Genomic DNA, 19,243 nt, shown 5'->3' on the forward strand with positions numbered 1-19,243 from the left:
CCGCTCGAGAATCTGAGCGGCTGAACGCCCGCTTTAGCTTCTCCACCAACCTGCTATGAAACTTGTCCGAATCCCGTCCTGCACTGGGAGGGCTAGCCGAGCCCTTGGGGCTGTCCTGCGCCCGTAACGATACCCGCGACGGCGGCATACGGCCGTACGACACAGAGCGCATAGCCGGTGCACTCCTGTGCGGACTCAAGGCCGCCGCTCGTGGAGAGAAGGCTGGCCCCTCCGACCGAGACTCTGACACCTTGCGCATCCGTCCGCCGATACCGGCCTTGTCTGCTGACTCCGAGGCCCGTCTTGACCTCTGAGAATTGTATATATCCCAATCGTTCTTGACTACTGGCATCATGAACGCCATCTCGGCGAAGACAACGGTGACTCTTGAGCTTTAACGTTTTTGGTACTATATTCAATGCGTCGCGCAAAACTCTGCTGTTTCGCGGAAATTCACACAACGATCGATAGATGTTCTACTGTATTTCTATTCTTTCACTTTTATAGAGCTATTTCTATTACAGATATATGAATTGATTTTATTTTATTTAGTTGTTGTATTTATTTGTCACATACACGTATAGGTAACAGGGGAAAAGGTTGGCTTTCACTTCAATGTCACTGCCTTTGAACCGGTTACCCTGATGTTCACCTTTGGACGAATTGTGGCGGAATGAGTATTCGTGAAAACACACCCTGATTATAAGGAAAACATTGGCGCCACTGTCGCAACGGATTGAAGTGTAAACAATTGCAACTGCATCTCTTTTAAATAAAGCGGAATATAACAGCCAAATTGAAATCTAATTAAAGAATAATTTATGAATAAGCTAAAACAATTTAATTCTAAAAAAAGCATTGCAATGCCACGTATAAAATGAAGAGATTTTTAATTAATTATTTTTCTCTACTCGACGAGAGAGGTCATTCTATATTCGTTAAACTCACTACTCACTACTAGATGGCGTTTTATACGTTTAGCAAAGTGACATCTGTCGACATTCTTGAGTGCACTAACATTAGATGTTTTAATCGGCATTAGAAAATAAGTAAACCTCACATAGCTAATATTAAAATTTTTTGCTGAGGCATGCTCAGTGAAGAAAAATTGCACAGTAGTTATTGCATGAAGATTATAATCTATATTAATCGATTTTGTTGAGATTTGGTACGGAGATAGTTGGAGACCCGAGAAAGGACATAGGATAATTTCAATCCCGGAAATTCCAGTGGAACGGGAGCGATGTCTGTCTATTTTTTTCTACCATTACGCGAGCGAAGCCGCGGGCATAAAACTAGTCAAGAATAAAATCACGAAACGTAAAAATTAATACAGTTTTAAAATATCATAATATCATTGTGCAGTTTTACGGATTTCAAGACAAAACAAGTATTTCATTCTTTATTTTTCGAATTTAATGAAATAAAACAATAAGTTAAGTAATTTTATAAATATATTTATATTATTAAAAAAATGAATAATCATTAGTACTTATTCAAATCAATGACAAGTTCTTACAAAATAATAAAAAAAAACAAACTGAATTAATTTCAATACGGAATACTTTCATTTTTATATACGAATAATGTTATATAAATTTTCCTACAAATTAGCTTTACACCTTCATCGCTCTTTTTAATTCGAATCTACACTCCCTCGCTACGCCCATTTAGACTAATAATTAATTAAAACAGGTAATTTTGCGGAAACGTTCTTTAAATACCAAAGAATTTCATATTAAAAGTATTCCGTATCGAAATTATTTTTTATTTATTTATTTTGAAGTGAAACTTTTTTAGAATGGTTGTGATTTCAAACCTGATGCAACGGAAAAACGACAGGTAAGAGACACAAATACAAAAATGTGTAGAATGAAGCCGGCAAAGAATGAGACAGAAATATACATACTATTTTATTCATTCTTTTGTCGATTTAGTGAAGTTTCACTTCTATCATGTGTGAGCCGCACACACACATTTTTTTTTGTTAGAGAATAATATACAATTTAAATATTATAATTAATAACTTGTAAGAATTGCTTTATTAAACACATTAACGAGTAAATTATAAAACATTAGTATATTAAAAAGTCTACAGCATAAACAACAAATTAACTAAGGCAGATTATATTTTTCCGCTTAAAAAACGAAATGGCTAATAATTCTAACGGGGCTATAATTAAACATTGTGATTGATTTGCTTCCAATGTAATTTGATATTTGATAATTATAAATATATAAATAATTATAAACAAGAGACATTTATTTACAATATCATTTGAGACATGTATGTATTTGATAATCAATTTCTAAAATTTTGAGTATGATCTGTTTAGTTTATCTGTCAGATAAAATTACATATAACATATCAATATTAAGCTGAAAAGCTAGAAATAGTAATCAAACTATTAAGGTGTTAATAATTAATAATTTTGAAAGGCATCTGCCATCACTCTAAACTTTTTTGATAAAAAATTTAGTAAAATTATGAATAAATCGGGTTTAAAACCCGTTATAAAATGTTACGATCTAAATACTTACTATCAAGTATTACAATACTAGCAAAATATCCCCAAGAAGATGGCAATAACAAAGAAATGACGAATAAAAATCATGCATACACGTAATAATATATAATAAGGAGTCACAAATTAACAGGTGGGACGATATATCACATATGATAATAAAATCAATAATTTAATGATATGAGATTATTAATAACAATTATCCTCCATTTCTATTCAACCTTATTCTGTAATATACATTAATTTTTTCATAAAATATAAAAAAAAAACAATACTAATGTCATAGAATATGCATATCCTCTCTAATACTAATTCACACGTGTTACGTTTTTTCTCTCCATAAGAACCTTCCATGTGCCGTAACAAAATGTAAAAAAAAAATATATTAGCCAAATTTGTACAGCAGTTCTCGAGTTTCACGCTTAGCAACACATTCGACGATTCATTTTTATTTGTATAGTTTCACACTAACCATACGTGTAATTAAAATTGCATACTCGAGACAGAAATTCAGAGTTAATTCAAGTTTCATGTTTGTACTTCACTTACACTTGCAATATGAACATGTTTTTTGTAATAATTATACGATTTGATACAATTAAAAATTATTTATGACTAAATATGATGTGTTTTCCCGCCTTCATATACAGTGGCGTAGCTACAAGGGCCCTGGTGCATAGGGAAAGAATCGGGCCCTCCTCCCCTCTTTCAAAGCTGAGGTTAGAGGGCCCCCTGAGCTCCGGGGCCCTGGTGCACTGCACCACCTGGCCCTATGATAGCTACGCCACTGTTCATATATTTTGAACTAAAACATAAGAATTATAACTAGTGCGCATTTAACTCAATTATCATAGTTAATCGATAGTGGTATTAGTGTCGTATGTCCTCTCCGGGTCGTAGTATCCATTCAAATTGACCATAGTCAGTAGCTCCACCAAGTGTCTCTGGTATCCGCACTCCATGACTTTCGTTATCACTTTGAGAAGATACTTCGCGAGCTTTTCATATAAATGGTAGAGTTCTTCGAGTTGCGGATAGCTGGAGTGGGTGAAATATCCGTCGGCTTCCTTTTGCTGCCATTCTCTGTAAATTTGAAAATATATTTTATGTGTTTTCTTTGTTTTCTGGATATCTTTAATTTGGTACCAATAATATTATGAAAATCACTACATAGTATAAAACAAAGTCGCTTTCTGTATCCCTATATATGCTTAACTATTTAAAACTACGCAACGGATCTTTATGTGCTTTTTTATGGTAGAGTGATTTAAGAGGAAGGTTTATATGTTTATATGTATTACACCTATTAAATTACTCCGAATTTAACGGCAAAAGCTAGTAAATCAATAAGTTGCTATATAAAACTTCATACATACACATCAATCATTACAGATTCATATGTTTTAGATCTCTCGCTGTGCGAAGGACATAATATAAATTTCGAAGTAAAAGTGGCAAGATATTTTCTTCTATCTTCATAATGTTAATATAAAATTTTTACTTTATACTCACCCAGCTTTCAACACGCGGCTAAATTTCAAAATAACGATGAAAATATCATTCAACAACTTCATAACCGGTGTGGACCTGTTGTTCAACAGACATCTGAACAGGACATTTTTTATATAAACCACGTGGCATTCGTACAAGTCATCCAACGTTCTAGCTTTCTTTAGATCTTTCTCGAATTCCGTCCACGATGTTAGAATGCACGTAGTTACAATGTAATTGTCCAGAGCCCGTATTAGGGACGCCATTATGTGTCGGTACAATTGTATAGAGATATATTGAGGCGACCTTAATAACTTTCTAGAATGTTCTCGCGATATTTTCACGGTGAGTTTGAGAGACTGCAAATAAAGATAATAATATTAAAAAATTATATGTTACAAAAAAAAACAATTTAACAAAAGAGCGAAATTTAAAATGTGCAGTTCAAACAAAGTATATCTGTATTTAAAATTGTGTAATCGCACATATTGCCCATATATTTATATTTTCTACAGCTTCTCCTTGACCACCAGGTTGTCTGGAAGAGATCGCTGCCTTAGCGATAAGAACGCCTGTTGTGCTCGTGAATGTTTATACTATAATGTATATTTTCTTATTCTTTATTATCATTTGGTGCACAATAAAGTGTTTTTGTTTGTTTGTTTGAGTGTATAAATGTTAGTTATGTAAAATTTTTTAAAAGTAAAGGGATATTAAGAGGCTAAGAAATACTCACTTCAAAGTCCTCGCTCAGGACCCAAAATATTCTTCTCATCTTGATTAAAAATTGAAAAACTTTAGCGTATCGTAGTAACGCTTCTTGCGATAGAATGATATTTAACGGCCAATTAACTGTGTATGTTAAAGACAAACATTGCAGGACATCTGGCGAACTGTGCTGGAAACTTAGCGGAGATTCCGTAATTGTAAACGATAAGTTCTCTGAGAATTTATGTACGTCTGTAAATAAAAAATATCATTAAATATCTCATTAGTATGTTCTTGCGTTTGATTTTACGCAAGTATTATGCAGTTAGAAATTAAAGACTTTTTAACGGATTTCAAACGCGATTTATTCATTATGTTTAATTTCTAAATATCTTATTGCTCATAATATTACAATAAATCCAAAAGTATGTTTGGATGGGGGGCTTGTTTGCTTTCTGAAATGTTTTCAAACAAAATAAAAAAAACTCACGTGATATAGACGATCCGAGAGCCTTGTCCAAAATATTGTGTAGAGTGGAAAAATTCAACAACTCTTGCGGATTCAAAGTTTTCGTTAATTTTGTGAATAAATTATGGCAAATGCTTCTCGAAAATTCCCCATCCATCAAAAAGAAGTAATCTTTCAAACTCCTCAAATGTTCATACATATCGAGATTTACAAGGAAATATGTTAGTATAGAATTATTGACCACTTCCAATTGATACGTTAATGGCAACATTACAGATCTTTGTAAACACGCGGTCAGTGTTGCTATATTATCACATTCAATCTTGGCGACTTCTTCCTCACCATAGCGTGAATTATAAATATTATTATAGGGTTTTTTCCTCACTTCCTCCATGATAAATGCCGGATGCGTGTATGGAGATGAATTTGCCTGCAAATCTATTTGACTACTGAAGTAATTTTTAGAATGTCCATCCCAATTCTTGATTCCAAACGGATCGAAGTCCTCCAGACTATATGACCCGTCCAAAACATTAAATACCGAAGCTTTTCTTCGATAACTCTTTATAATATCAGTGTCTACGCTTTTTGTAGGCGAGTTATCTGGGCTAGTGTGTATATCACTGATCGCTTCTGACGCAGCAGTTTCATCATCAACTATTATGGAGAAATTAAATCCATCAGAGGTCAAATATTCTTTGTCTGATTTGATTCGTCCCGTCTCTAAATCTTTGCCACCTTCACTTCTTGGTGTAAATATGTCACTGGTCATAGGACCGTCGGCCGGCATTTCTGCTGTGGTTGGCGTTTCTAAGTCGAGCTATAAATTGATAACATTAATTATTGAGTAAGACAAGCAATGCTCTTATAGCATGTTAAGACTGAAATTAATAAGAGCCAAAGTACTATTATTGAATTTGATTTTTCAAAAAATCTAACAGTCTCATTGACAGATTTCATTGTAGTTAACACTTACCCTCGGAAACAATTCACCTGGTGTTACCGCTCCAGCATTGGACGAAGCGTTCATATTAAGCGAAGGTTCACTAAAAGGTTTCAAATTCAATCTTAGTCCAGATTTCTTAGTAGAATCAAATCTTGTCTCCGATCTCCCATCATAATCCGAACCCAACACTTTATTCTTATTACGGACAGCTTCTTCTTGTGCAATATTTGCCGGTTCCCGATTTGGCGCCTTATCTATTGGTAAATTATATTCGACGCCTAACACTTTTTGCTTATTAATTAACGCCTCTCTTTGCGCTTGCGTTCTTGGTTCTTGAATACTATCTCTCTCTTCTATCTTGACTATATTGAATTCTGCACCAAGGACTTTCATTCTGTTTCGCCTAGCTTCAGTGAATGGTGTCTCTTCGATATTGTTTTCTTCATCGACTGTGGTCAAACGTATTAACGGATGTTTAACTTGATTATTATCATTATCAGTCTGCCCAAACTCATGGCACATGACCTTTTGCTTGTTTTTCAAAGCCGCTTCTCTTGCCTCTAGAAATCGTAAATTATCATTAACTCCATCTAATTTCGATCCAATAACGTCACTAGATGTTTCTTTAGAGGTATGATTATTTTCACAATCTCTTATAATATTTCCCTGAGCGTCAAGCTCTAATTCATTATCACAAAGCTTGTCTTTCTTCCCGACACCAAAAATACTTTTAGCTACATTGCATATGGCACTAAATACGTCGCTGGATGTTTGGGCTTTATTTCTATTTATATTATGGTCAGATTCCTGAGTTTCAATCTCTTCAGAATCGAAGGAAGTTGTGGATTCAATCATATATGGGTTGTTTTCAGAAATAACATCTTTCTTTTCTTCACTATTATCGCCGTCTAGCCCGTCTTCTGATTTGAAATCACTTTGTATTGACATTGCCATAATTTCTTCATTCCGTTGATGCTCTAACTCTAACTTTTCCCGTTTCAAATTTCTTTCTTCAGTCGATAGTAATTGCATTCGCGTTTGATCTAATTGAAGGCGCTTTATCTTCCATTCTGTGTGTATTTTGCTTTTCTCTACTACCATGTTTAGCTTAGAGTAATATTCTAACATTTTATTCCTACAAAAAAAAGAACATTAATATAATTGATAAAGTAATCTTTTGAAATTGTATAATCTGTGTTCTTATGTATAATTCAAATATTTCATCAGATATAACTTACTTTTCAACATCTCTTAGTTTAGAATCCACTTCTTCAGTGGCTTTTTCAGCGGCCTCTTCTAACTTATTGCGTTGCTTTTCTCGTTGTTTCGCTTTATTTTTGGCCGCTTTCGCTTCAGCCATAGCTGCTTCTAATACTCGAAGCGAATGCTGTTTTTCAGCAATTATTAGTTGCGCTAGACGTTTTCGTTCCGCTATTGTTCAACAAAATATAAATCTAAGGTTAATATTATAGCTTATTATATTAGTAAATATATATAATAAACATTTTCTACAAAAAAATTCGCCGTCGTTTCTAAGTAATTCCGCTCAAAATTCGAAATGACGACAATGTCTTGTCAAACACAAAATCAATCACTTCAGTAGTTGATTACTCACTGAGTTATCAAGTAACAAAAAAAAGCAAAAACATACAGTCGAACCTCCGACTATATCGCCCTTCGTTTTTGGGAACGTCGGTTAAACAGAAAATATTATTAATTATTTGAGTATTGATTTATAATTTGACGGCGCTTCACTGAAAAAACAACCTTATTGGCCATGCTTCAAAAGGTCTTTTTCTTTATATAATAGTTTAAATGGTTTGTTAGTGATTGTAGTGTTAAACTTTATAGCTACTGTTAATCTATCCATCTTCATATAAAAATAGAAAAATTATATTTACCAACAATTTTCTCCATAGTCTCGGCTTGTTTCAGAGACGCCATTTCAGTGAAGGCTTTCCGTTCCGCCTCTCTCTTGAGCAGAATCTGATCAAATGTAACAGGTTCGCCGCTGACGAACAGGCACCTAGTCCTGTACACGTTCAGTATTTGCTGTTCCCGTTCCAAGTCTTCGAAATTAGCGCAACATCGCACTGAGGGGTGATCCGATGATATGAGGAGAACGAGAGGATCCTTTAAATCGAATTTTATATTTGGTAAAGGCGGATTCGTTTCTATACTAAAATTTTAAAATTTGTAAAAGAACTTGCAAAAGTCTCGCGATTGATATTATCTTTTGAATATTAATTTTAAAGTCTTATATGTTTTAGGGGATCAAGTAGTTGCAAGTCTCTTGTGGGCCTTTCCTAGAGAAATTATTTGACACTGAAGGTGCTGGAGAAGGTAATAATTGATTTATAAAATTGAATAATGCATCAATGACAAATAAAACAAACTTAGACACTTACAGTGGGATTACATAACTTCAAGAGTCTCAAAGATTTTCCACACAATAGTATGAAGCTTGCCAAAGGTCTCAAAAAGTCAGGTACAGCCACGCTCAGTGTTATATGGAACCCTTTATCCCAGTATCTTTTTGTCCGAGAATTCACATATTGGCTATCCTTTCTTATGAAAAATTCGTTAAAACGATCATCCAATTCACCTTCGAATATAAATTTTTCGATAAACCTACAAAAACAAGAAACAATTTGGGGAAACCAGTACATATTCATTATTACTTATAATAAATGCGAAAGTACTTTGATTTATTTGTATGACATATACTTTTTAGCAGAGTGAAAAATGTTATTCATTTGGGAATTGTCTCTAACAACGCGGGCGAAACCGCGGGCCAAAATAATAGCATTTTATACATACTTAAAATAAACTGTGCATACAGTAACAAGAGAATTGTACAAAACAAGTGCCGTTGTTTTGTGTGTCACTAGTGATATTTCATTAAATAGGTAAGACATCAACTCAGCGCCATGCGGTATTGTCGATTTAGTATCTGAAACATTAACAAACAGTTTGTTTAATAGTTATTATACAATTGTTTACTCCTTACTCATATTGTTCGCACTTCAACTGTATAAAAAAAAATTAAATGTAAAAAAAAATTAATGTCATTGCATTTATATAGAGGTCATGTAGAATAAAAAAAAAGAAATCCATTTGTGTCTTAAATATAGACACAGACACATGTTTTTTTGGTGACTATATACTTTAAATCATAGTGCTGAAAGGCATATAAAATATTTAAATCTGTATTTCACAACCACATTGTTTGAAATGCAAATGAAGTGCATTAGTAAATTTAAAAAAATAGATTACTTTAATGTTTTAATCTTTAATCATTATATTGTACACTTACCAGTATTATTAAGCTTGTATATGGAAGCGATTGTTTCAATTTCATATTTCAATGGCTCCATATGATACAGTATTTGCAGTAGAGTTGGCATACAATTGAGATCTTCTAGCTTGTTATCACAAAACTCTTCAAATATGTCTGTTGCTTTTAAACGAAATTCCAATAAATATCGCCTAACAATCTCTCTTGAAGCCTGTGAAATTTCTCATATGAAATAGACTAGAATGTTATGTTTATTTCAGATCAATATACTTATATTGTTTTGAAATAAGAATCAGTTTCCTCATAGCTATGATGGTACATATAATATGTACATCTATTTAAAATTTATCTAAAATAAAAGACACATTAGTTACACCACTTATAACTCGAGAGTGGTTGAATGGAATGGAAAGATTTCTTGTTTGGTTGAATGTGTCTAAGCTATTATTAAGATAATGATTGTCTAAAAATTGAAAAATATCTAGTTAGGCGTAGCCGGGGTGAGCAGCTAATAACATAAAAAAATTTAATTGTTGTTTAGTATATACAGCTGATATAATTTGATTTTCCTAAATATTTGATCAAAACAAAGCTTAAAAAACAGATTGGTTTAAATGCAAATAAGAAAGACAATATTCATCATGACAGATAAATAATAATAAAGAAAAATATTAACAAACCTCAAAAACAAGCCCTTTATCATGAAAATGGTCATCCACACTTTGATTGAAGGCAAAATCATATAATCTTCTATAATATGTGCCTATAAGCAACAATGTGGCTATATAGCCTTGCAAATGTTCCTTAGATATACATTCTAAAACTAAGTTCTCTTTTATGTAGAAGTATTTTGTATCCTTATTGTATGGAAATGATTTAGTTTCAATGCCAACTGAAAAAGTAATATATAATGCAATTAAAAATACAACTACAATAAATATGAATCAAATTATTTTATCATGGTTTTATATACACAGACATTAATATAACTTTTATTCATCAGACTTTGACTATTGACTAGCAGTCTATGTATATATATATATTACATATTACATAGCACTAATGAATCACCAGTGAAGAATTTTATCGAATTGGTTGAATATTGCGTTAAATTAGCATGTTATAAATATATAGATAAACATAGAGGTAAAGATAAGCTGACATTTCTCACTAAGAGGTGGTTTTAGGTTCTTATCGGCAAGCTAAATAATAAATTAATCAAACTTCATAGCTCATCATTGTAACATACCAATTAAATACATGATATGTCTAATGAACCGCTTCTCTGATATAATACTGAGGTCAGACATAATACCACCGTAATTTTCTCTCCAGAGCAACATTTCCCTTGATGAAGTTGATATCAGTTGCCTTTCATGTACTTGTGGTAGTTTGGCTGGAAACATTAATTCATAGCTAGTAATTTGACTCTTTTGAACTACTATAGTTTAGATTGCTAAAAATATAACCTAAGCCCTTTTTTACACACACTTAACTAAATCAAAGTTGAAAAAAATATATAACAACTTCATATTTTTAATATTACTAAGAGTGTAGAAATAAATAACAAGCCAATTTGAAATAAAAATTATTAAGGGTAAAAAGACTGACTGAACTGAGCTGGCTAAAAAATCAATTAATTTATACTCACATACATAATCCCAAATATCACCCGGCACATCTTTATCAACTTGTGATGCAATTTCCCATATATTTTTGTCATCTAATTCTACTTCGGAAGATACTTTAGGATCCGGTTTTACCTCAGTACTTGCAAAAGACACCTGTATTACACATTTTTAAGGAATTTATAGTAATTTATTTAAAACTGCAATATTTTAAATTTATAAAGACCTATTACAAATTATTATGGTCATAAACACAAAATAAATAAAATAATGAAATATAGTATATTAAAACCTTAACCTGAACTCTAATTAGGTTATTACAGAATAAAAATCCATGACCATTTAATTTTACACCCATAATCCCTACCAAGCCAAATATATCTTTAGATCGTAAATTATTACACAACATGAAACCCTTTTAACAAGCTAAACAAGAACAATTTCTTAAATACTACAACATTTATCTAATTGATTATTTACCTTAGGCACAGCTGATTGAGATTTTGGTATGACCAAATCTCTTGGAGTTGTCAACCTTGGCAAATTAAAAATATTGCTTTCAGAGTATGGAGAAACTTGAGTGGATGTCATTGATGAAAGAGTCATGGGACTTAAAAACGTTTTCACTTCAACACCCTGCTGTGATGAACAGTCTGGAAGCACTGTATACAAAAATAAATTAATCAGTGAGCTATTACATGAAACTAGTGAAATAGTTTCTAAATATAAACTTACAGGATCTTGAATCAAAACTTTCAACTGTGTATTCCATATAGCTTTGTTTATTGTTCAGATTGTTAGCATTACTTTTTAGTTTGAAAGGTAATTCAAATATGTATGACGGATAATATGGATAAGGTTGAGAACCGAATGATTCTCTTTTCGGTTTTGGTAACATTTCTTGTAGTAACCCAAAGGTAAATGGTTTCTGAAAAATAAACTAAATTATCAGCAATTGACACACTATAATGTTTATAGTATATAGGCTTTTAATGTAATATTAAAGATATATTAATTAAATGAAATGAAATCCTGTATGTACCACCACTATAGTGGTCAATATGGAGATATTGTCTTGATAACAATTGCATAGATACTATCATTTGCCTTATCTAAATAAATTATATAACAATGTTCTAATGAGGTTTGTTTATAAATGAAATAAAAGGATGATTAAAATTTACTTGTGTAATGTCAGAACTCAGACAAAGAATATTAAGCGTCAGAAGGGAAGAAGATTCATTTTTTCAGAAATGTAGCTAGTTTTAATAAATCTTCATATAAAAATATACTGTATAACAGTAAACTGGTATATTTATTATATTTTTGCATAATAATAAATTTGCATACCTGAAAAATTTCTTGAGATGTATCTTCAGGTACAGAATTGTATAGTTTAACAAGAAATTTAACAACACTATAAGCATGTTCTTTATTTTCTGATAAATTCCTTATTTCACTGATTGTTTTCTTAAGCTCGATACATCGTTTGTATTCAAAGACATTTTTTACACTTTGCTGCATTACAAAATGGCAAGAAAGCAATTCAACTAATGGATCTCCTCCAGGCAGAGAAACCTCAGACGAAGTCCTTTTTAGTATTATTTCATATGAACGGGACCGCATTTTTGCTGCAAGATGTTTAGGTGAATTTCTGGTTTGTTGACATTTATGTGCAGTTTTTTCACATAACTTTGTTAGTAATTCGTAAACACTCGCATTTTCATAGCGGTCACTGGTGATTTTGGTAATTTCTCTGTTATCCATTTTGAGGCTGTGGGGCACGATATATGTAGTGTTGTATGTGGTATAATGTTGTTGGTAAAAACTAATATTGTTTCAAAGAAATATCCCAAAAGTCCAGTCACATTTTTCCGGTTTAACTTAGGCGTTAATTCTTCTGATAATTTTTAACAAAAACTTTTACAAAAATATGCTCTTACATTTAAAGACCTCATACTATTTCCTATGTCTTAAATTTTATTTTCAAAATTTCGACATGACGGCGACTAGAGTTCGAAAATCAAAAATAATTATGAAAAATAATAAACATTAGACATTACCTACACAAAGACGACAGATGATACCTAATCTGAGTCTGACATATGACATTCGACAAGTAATTTTTTTTAATTTTCGTGACCATCCCACAAAGGCTTAATTTTTTTTAAAAAAGCCCCATAAAGTTCTTTAAGGTATGTCTCCTTATATTATGACATTTTTATTGAGATTGTAATCAGATAGGTAACTAGATTTCTAAATAAAGCTAAAATCCCATTGCAAAGGCTTAGTAACTTCGATGTTCGTTCAATGAGTTAAAGAAGTATAACGTATTAAATTCAAATACTTGATTTAAAAAAAAATCATTACAAATAAGTCATGAAACCCTAAAACTCTATAAACCAAAGACTAAGAGTAGTAGTTCTAAATTGTAGATGCACCAAAATTAAAATACATTTGTATTGATAAAATTAATTCTGTTTCTACATACATAGGGCTCAATATCTTATATCCAGCCCAACGCGATCCTGGCAAAAGGACTTCTGGAGCAAAGCGACAGTGTGCTCTTGCCTGGACTGGAATATAACATAACACTTTTGTATTTTTTATAATAATTGTTAAAACATTTTATCGGAAAATTTGTTACTCAAATCACTTATTAAAAAAGAATCCTATTTGTGTAATTTTCTTTTTGTCATTACTATTAATGACTTATAAAAATTAAATGATTGGAAATGTGCTTGTTACAATTTCAATATTTTTTTTTTATTTCGTTACTTCTCAATCTTAACTTTATCGCTGTAGCAAAGCGGATGTTTTTCTTTCCTTTTTTAATTTCTACTCTTAACAATTTGTGGCGCTTCTGTTAAAATTATTCCACTTCCTACTTTCCACGGAGTAACGAGTTACGAGATTCTATTACATAACTATATTGATAATATTTAATCTGTGCCTAGGGTATTAGTGAGGCCACCTTAGTCCTTTTTCGGCAGAATCCAGTCCTTTTTGGTGTATTCTCATTCGTGAATATTGACTTTTAATATTTTTAAGCATTTTCTAGCTAGTTTTGACTGCCGAGTTGCCCTTTTTACCAAAACAAAGTGGTAACACTGCATGTTCGTACTTCTTAATCTGTGAATTACCTATGGCCATTGACTGCCGTCAATGTCTACAAAAGCAAAAGTACAAAAATAACCTTTCAGTTTTAACTAAATAAGATTTTTTTGTGATTTAACTAAACAAGTTTGGAAAAAAGTAATCGTTATTTCTGTTAAACGAAGGAGAAAATAAACAAAATAAAGGATGAACCAGGCTGACGTAACAAAATTAGTTTCTAAGCTGCGAATCAAGATACCTCCTAAACATAGGCGCCTAAGCGATCCACAGGGTCCCGAAGGAAGAATAAATAAACTTCGTAAAACTGTAACTGGATTGATTAAATATGAGAGAATTGAGCTAAATTATAGTAGAGCTGATGAAGCCCGCCAGTATGCCGAACGGGTATACATATAATTAATACAGACTTATTGTTTTGGAATAATATTTATTACAAGATTAAAATATTGAAGTTGAATTAAATTTATATTTCATGTTCTAAATTCAAAAACAATTATATTAATATTACACTCTGATAATTAATTTATATTTTTCGTTATCTTATTTTTTTACAGTTAATAACAGAAGCAATTAATCATGGGGATTGTCATAAGCCTACAATGGAAATGGCTGACTATTGGCTACTAGAGAAACAATTAGTTCATAAACTATTTAAAGTCCTAGTTCCTCGTTTTGAAAATAGTAACTCTGCATATACAAGGATGTTAAAAGCACCAAATCCTGCTTATGGACGTATTATAGACAAAGCTGTATTGGAATTGCGAGGGAATCCTTTTCCAACACTACAAAATAAACAAGCCAACAATAGGCAATTGCTCCAAAATATACTTTTGGATGCAGCAAAATATGACTATAGACAAGCAAAGTATGCTGAAATGGCTGAGAAAATATCAAATTCAGAAAAAAGCCAGCCAATCGAAAATAAAACTATAAAATCAGTTGATACATAATTTGTTGAGTAATGTTTATTATTTAAGTAATAGAATATAGTATATTACATAGATGATTACTTATTTTTTATTTTAATTATTCCTCATGAAAAATTATTATTTCATAATCCACCTATTGTTCTCCATTGTTAAAAATGTAGCTAGATGCATGTACAAAATTGTTAAATATACATGTAATTTATCATTACATTTGTATAATGTCAAAAGTGTATAGTGTTCAGTTATAACTGTTCTGAAGGCAAGGTATGTAGAAGAAATTAAAAAGAAAAACATGCTAATATACATTTTATAACTTACATCAAAGTTTTATTACATACAGTAGTTTCTGGTCATATTATCTTGTTTTAACCCTTTCTATATCAATAATTTAATGTTGATAGTGAAGAATGTATAATCATGACATGTTCTTTGTACCTAATAAGGTTGTATTGAATGTTCTTGAAACAAAAAATAGAAAGGAGCATGCTAAAGAAAACAAATTCTACCACCATTTCAATGATAATTTGAATTCTAAATAAGATAAATTTTTATCACAATAAGGTATAAGACTAGAAAGTATACCTAAGTCATAATAAATGTCACAAAGAACCTTTGTAAATAACCCCCTTATCTTAGCTTTACAAAAGTTGACTTTGGATAAAAATTACTTGAAATAGATGTAACTTTCTGATAGTAGATTAATTTTCTATTCTTTAAGTGGTTATTGAGCTACATTGTAATAAACATAATAATATTAAAAATAAGCATAAGTACATACATTTTATAATTTTAGAATAGATTAATAGAAGTATTCTTGATGCAGTAATATTGTGAGAAATTAATCAGAAATTAAATTTTAATTAAGCTTATGGTTAGTGTCTAATTATAATAAAATTGAGTAAGAGCAAGTTATATAGGGTCAGGATAGATCATACAAATTGAATCAGTTAAATGGAATATTTTTCCAAATGGTGAATTTAAACATATGTACTTATTAACGACGAATTCGTATTAAATAAGTGTAGTAATAACGAATAAGTATTGTCGTTCGCCAATCTCCGTGTTATCAGTGTCGTTTTAATTTTAATATAAAATCCCATAAAAGAGTTGGAACTAACCTATAATCAATTTTCATTCAATATCGTCAGAACTGTGGATAGCAAATAATAAACAATAGCAAAAAGCAATAAGCAAACTGATGTTGTAGGTTATCTAGCAACTTATCGAAGATTGTGTTATTTACAGTTTACATAACATCGCGTTTGTAATAATTATTACTACTAGGTCCTTACAAAGGAATACAAGCATTTACACATATTGTTTTGTATGTTGTCTCTATACGTTTAAATATTTTTGTCATCAAATTTGTAATACAATATAATTATTAAAGCATGTCAAGTCTACCAAAAATTGTGGTTGTTGGATCCTGCTCCGTCGATTTCACTACGTACGTATACTGATATTTTCGCTATTATGAAACCCTAAAAAATTATATAAGAAGGTATACACCGTTACTTTTTCTTATCAAAATTATAAAAAGAAGAATGAAAGAATGTATCATAATACATAATTAAAAGTAAAATAGATTTTATGTAGAATAATAATATTCTGCACGCGTCACGTTTATCTCAAATACGTAACATAAGGGCACACACACACAGTACGTAATATTCGATTTCATATTTTTTCAAGCAGATTAGGTTTTTTTATTATCTATTTACTCAAATATGTGATATATGATTAAATATTATTTTCCATTATATATATTTGATAGAATCGGAAAGCAGTTGGAGTAATTATATAAGATTTTTTAATTATATATATTTATGTATTATTATTTTACAGTTATGCACCAAAACTACCTAACCCTGGAGAAACAATTCATGGTACAAAATTTACAACAAGTTTTGGAGGTAAAGGAGCAAATCAATGTGTTGCGGCCGCTAAATTAGGTGGCAATACCTATATGATATGTAGAGTAAGTACAAATTTGGTGATCATGATAAAAAACTATTATTATTTACTATAATATGCAATAAAAATATTGTAGGTTGGGGATGATGATTGGGGTGGTAAATACAAGGAAAATCTCAAAAGCTTTGGTATTGATGTTACTCATACAAAGACAACAACAGATAGCACTACTGGAATCGCTCAAATAACTGTTTCATCTAATGGGGAAAATCAAATTGTTATTGTGGCTGGTGCTAATAATCACCTTAATAAATCTGATATTCAAGGTGCTCTAAGTCTAATAAAAAATGCAGATATTATAATTAGTCAATTAGAAACACCTGTCGATACTACGTATGAAGCGTTCAAGCTGTGTAACGGAGTAAGTATTTCTTTTATATTCCAATTAATACTTTAAAATCATACCACCCGTCCATACCTTAACTTCTTCTGATTTATAGATCAAGCTTTTAAATGCAGCGCCAGCGAGAACAGACATTAAAAATCTTTTAGAGTTATGTACTGTGCTGTGTGTAAATGAGCCTGAAGCTTCTCTATTAGTAGGTTTCGAAGTAAATTTATCGTAAGTAAATTATTTATTTTGCACTTATGTACGTATTATCCGAATTTATTTTTATGTTGTCCTATATAAAATTATGAAATATTTTTTCTTTTTAGCAATATAAAATTAGCCCTGAAGGAATTATTAGATACAGGGTGTAAAATTGCAATTATAACTTTGGGTGATAAAGGAGCAGCATATTCAAGCAGTAATGATAGTCAATGTATTCATATACCCTGTGAAAAAGTAATACCTGTTGACACCACGGTATGATAATACATTTAATGAAAATAAGTAATACCAGTGTATACCTGCTTACATTACTCCCACAAGGGTCATTTTAGAAGAGACGTACGGTAAAAAAAAAATCAACATGATTTAGTCCCATATTTCAATTTCCACTAGTACCTACACATCCATTTGTAATGTAAAAAAAAATCCCAAATCAGAAAGCATAGAATAAAGGTGTGTACTAAAACGCGACTTGTGACTACATATTTTTGTAATGCATTCGTTGCATCGTTTTTGGGGTATTTTTATGTTATTTATAATAGTGAATCCTTATTTTCCTGAATATGGTTAATTTACAGGGTGCTGGTGACGCTTTTGTTGGAGCACTAGCAACTTTTCTTGTAACACAAAAGGATCGCGCCATACATCAAATAATTGGTGCCGCGTGTGATGTTGCCAGTAAATCTGTAATTAATGAAGGCACACAATCAAGTTTTCCGGATAAATTTATCTGTCAAGAAAATTATAAATACACCGTTTTGTAGATCACAATATAATATGAAAATGTACTAATATATAAAAATGATGGTTAATTAAAATAAAACTAATATCTTCGCATAACATTTATTTTACATTTGAAAACCTTACACAATCTATTACAAGAAATTAAGAATTTACACGAGAACTTAGAGAATGAATAGATAGTCTAATAAATGTGCAAACAACTCATAATGAGTAAGCTTTAGCTCATTTCCAGTCATCTATGAATTAATATATTAAAAGTGTTAACCTAGCTAAGACTATGTAAGTATTACTGCAACTATATAGCTTATATAATTTTTAATAAGAAAAGTATATTTGTATGAGAAGATCGAATAGTGTTCTCCTTAATTTTTTTAATATCATTTATTTACCAACCCTCATTGGACACGTATTAATGCGACATTACGACATTTTTGTATCGACATATCTTGAAATTACTATAAATATCGTATTTGATTATAAAAAATAACAATACCGATTCAACTGGTTTGTAATAAACTTGGTATCTGCTAATATTAAAATTTACGTTATTATCGTCATCAACGCCCTATTATTTTCTGTATACAATAAATCTTATGCAGGTCAATCACATTCGCACAAATATGCAAACCCACAGGTGTGGGACGACATCGCAATTTTTTTCCATACATGAGCGCATCGATTCGTAAAATACGCGATGTTTGCGCTCAAATGACTGACGTGTCGATCGATAATTTGATCTTTCAAACGTAAATTTTGATGGTAGTAGTAAAACCAACTCTTTTCACTTTAAAATTAAGATATATTTTCTTTATACGCTTTACGATTCACACTAATAATGTTCTTCAGAACTCGTTTTTTTTT

The 19,243-nt window shown here is 31.2% G+C and overlaps 4 protein-coding genes across 4 annotated transcripts in view; 2 read left to right on the forward strand and 2 right to left on the reverse strand.

Annotated features, from left to right (window-relative positions):
- LOC119832955 overlaps positions 1-683 on the reverse strand; it is a 2,831-nt gene extending 2,148 nt beyond the window's left edge. Inside the window, exon 1 of the mRNA XM_038356787.1 lies at positions 51-683. Coding sequence (XP_038212715.1) covers positions 51-364 — 314 coding nt within the window. The 5' untranslated portion in view covers positions 365-683. The remainder of the gene's footprint in view (positions 1-50) is intronic.
- Positions 684-2,799: 2,116 nt separating this feature from the next.
- On the reverse strand, positions 2,800-13,141 carry LOC119832917. Its single transcript, XM_038356742.1, has 16 exons — positions 12,416-13,141; positions 11,801-11,993; positions 11,546-11,727; positions 11,089-11,221; positions 10,687-10,833; positions 10,118-10,329; positions 9,456-9,648; positions 8,960-9,092; positions 8,548-8,770; positions 8,041-8,272; positions 7,378-7,570; positions 6,170-7,274; positions 5,215-6,013; positions 4,753-4,976; positions 4,038-4,375; positions 2,800-3,608 (listed from the first exon to the last, which is right to left on the reverse strand). The coding sequence occupies exons 1-16, from the start codon at positions 12,830-12,832 to the stop codon at positions 3,380-3,382; spliced, it is 4,953 nt and encodes a 1,650-aa protein (XP_038212670.1). The 5' UTR covers positions 12,833-13,141; the 3' UTR covers positions 2,800-3,379.
- A 1,055-nt stretch (positions 13,142-14,196) lies between these two features.
- Positions 14,197-15,188, forward strand: LOC119832841 (39S ribosomal protein L17, mitochondrial). The gene is made up of 2 exons (XM_038356630.1): positions 14,197-14,566; positions 14,737-15,188. Exons 1-2 carry the CDS (start codon positions 14,369-14,371, stop codon positions 15,130-15,132), a joined length of 594 nt encoding a protein of 197 aa, XP_038212558.1. The 5' UTR covers positions 14,197-14,368; the 3' UTR covers positions 15,133-15,188.
- Positions 15,189-15,268: 80 nt separating this feature from the next.
- On the forward strand, positions 15,269-18,447 carry LOC119832967 (ribokinase-like). Its single transcript, XM_038356806.1, has 6 exons — positions 15,269-16,558; positions 16,957-17,089; positions 17,162-17,446; positions 17,526-17,647; positions 17,743-17,893; positions 18,217-18,447. Exons 1-6 carry the CDS (start codon positions 16,503-16,505, stop codon positions 18,400-18,402), a joined length of 933 nt encoding a protein of 310 aa, XP_038212734.1. The 5' UTR covers positions 15,269-16,502; the 3' UTR covers positions 18,403-18,447.
- The last annotated feature ends 796 nt before the right edge of the window (positions 18,448-19,243 follow it).

This window comes from Zerene cesonia, chromosome 16 (assembly GCF_012273895.1).
Source record: "Zerene cesonia ecotype Mississippi chromosome 16, Zerene_cesonia_1.1, whole genome shotgun sequence".
Lineage (NCBI taxonomy): Eukaryota > Metazoa > Arthropoda > Insecta > Lepidoptera > Pieridae > Zerene > Zerene cesonia.

Bases quoted from the DNA above. Each gene is read 5' to 3' on its own strand.
- LOC119832917 (XM_038356742.1), bottom strand. From the start codon at position 12,832: ATGGATAACAGAGAAATTACCAAAATCACCAGTGACCGCTATGAAAAT. The intron at 11,994-12,415 runs GTATGCAAATTT...TTTATTTTTCAG, and splicing joins CATCTCAAGAAATTTTTCAG to AAACCATTTACCTTTGGGTT. The intron at 3,609-4,037 runs GTGAGTATAAAG...TCAAATTTACAG, and splicing joins AGCCGCGTGTTGAAAGCTGG to AGAATGGCAGCAAAAGGAAG.
- LOC119832841 (XM_038356630.1), top strand. From the start codon at position 14,369: ATGAACCAGGCTGACGTAACAAAATTAGTTTCTAAGCTGCGAATCAAG. The intron at 14,567-14,736 runs GTATACATATAA...ATTTTTTTACAG, and splicing joins CCCGCCAGTATGCCGAACGG to TTAATAACAGAAGCAATTAA.
- LOC119832967 (XM_038356806.1), top strand. From the start codon at position 16,503: ATGTCAAGTCTACCAAAAATTGTGGTTGTTGGATCCTGCTCCGTCGAT. The intron at 16,559-16,956 runs GTACGTATACTG...ATTATTTTACAG, and splicing joins TGCTCCGTCGATTTCACTAC to TTATGCACCAAAACTACCTA. The intron at 17,447-17,525 runs GTAAGTATTTCT...TCTGATTTATAG, and splicing joins CGTTCAAGCTGTGTAACGGA to ATCAAGCTTTTAAATGCAGC.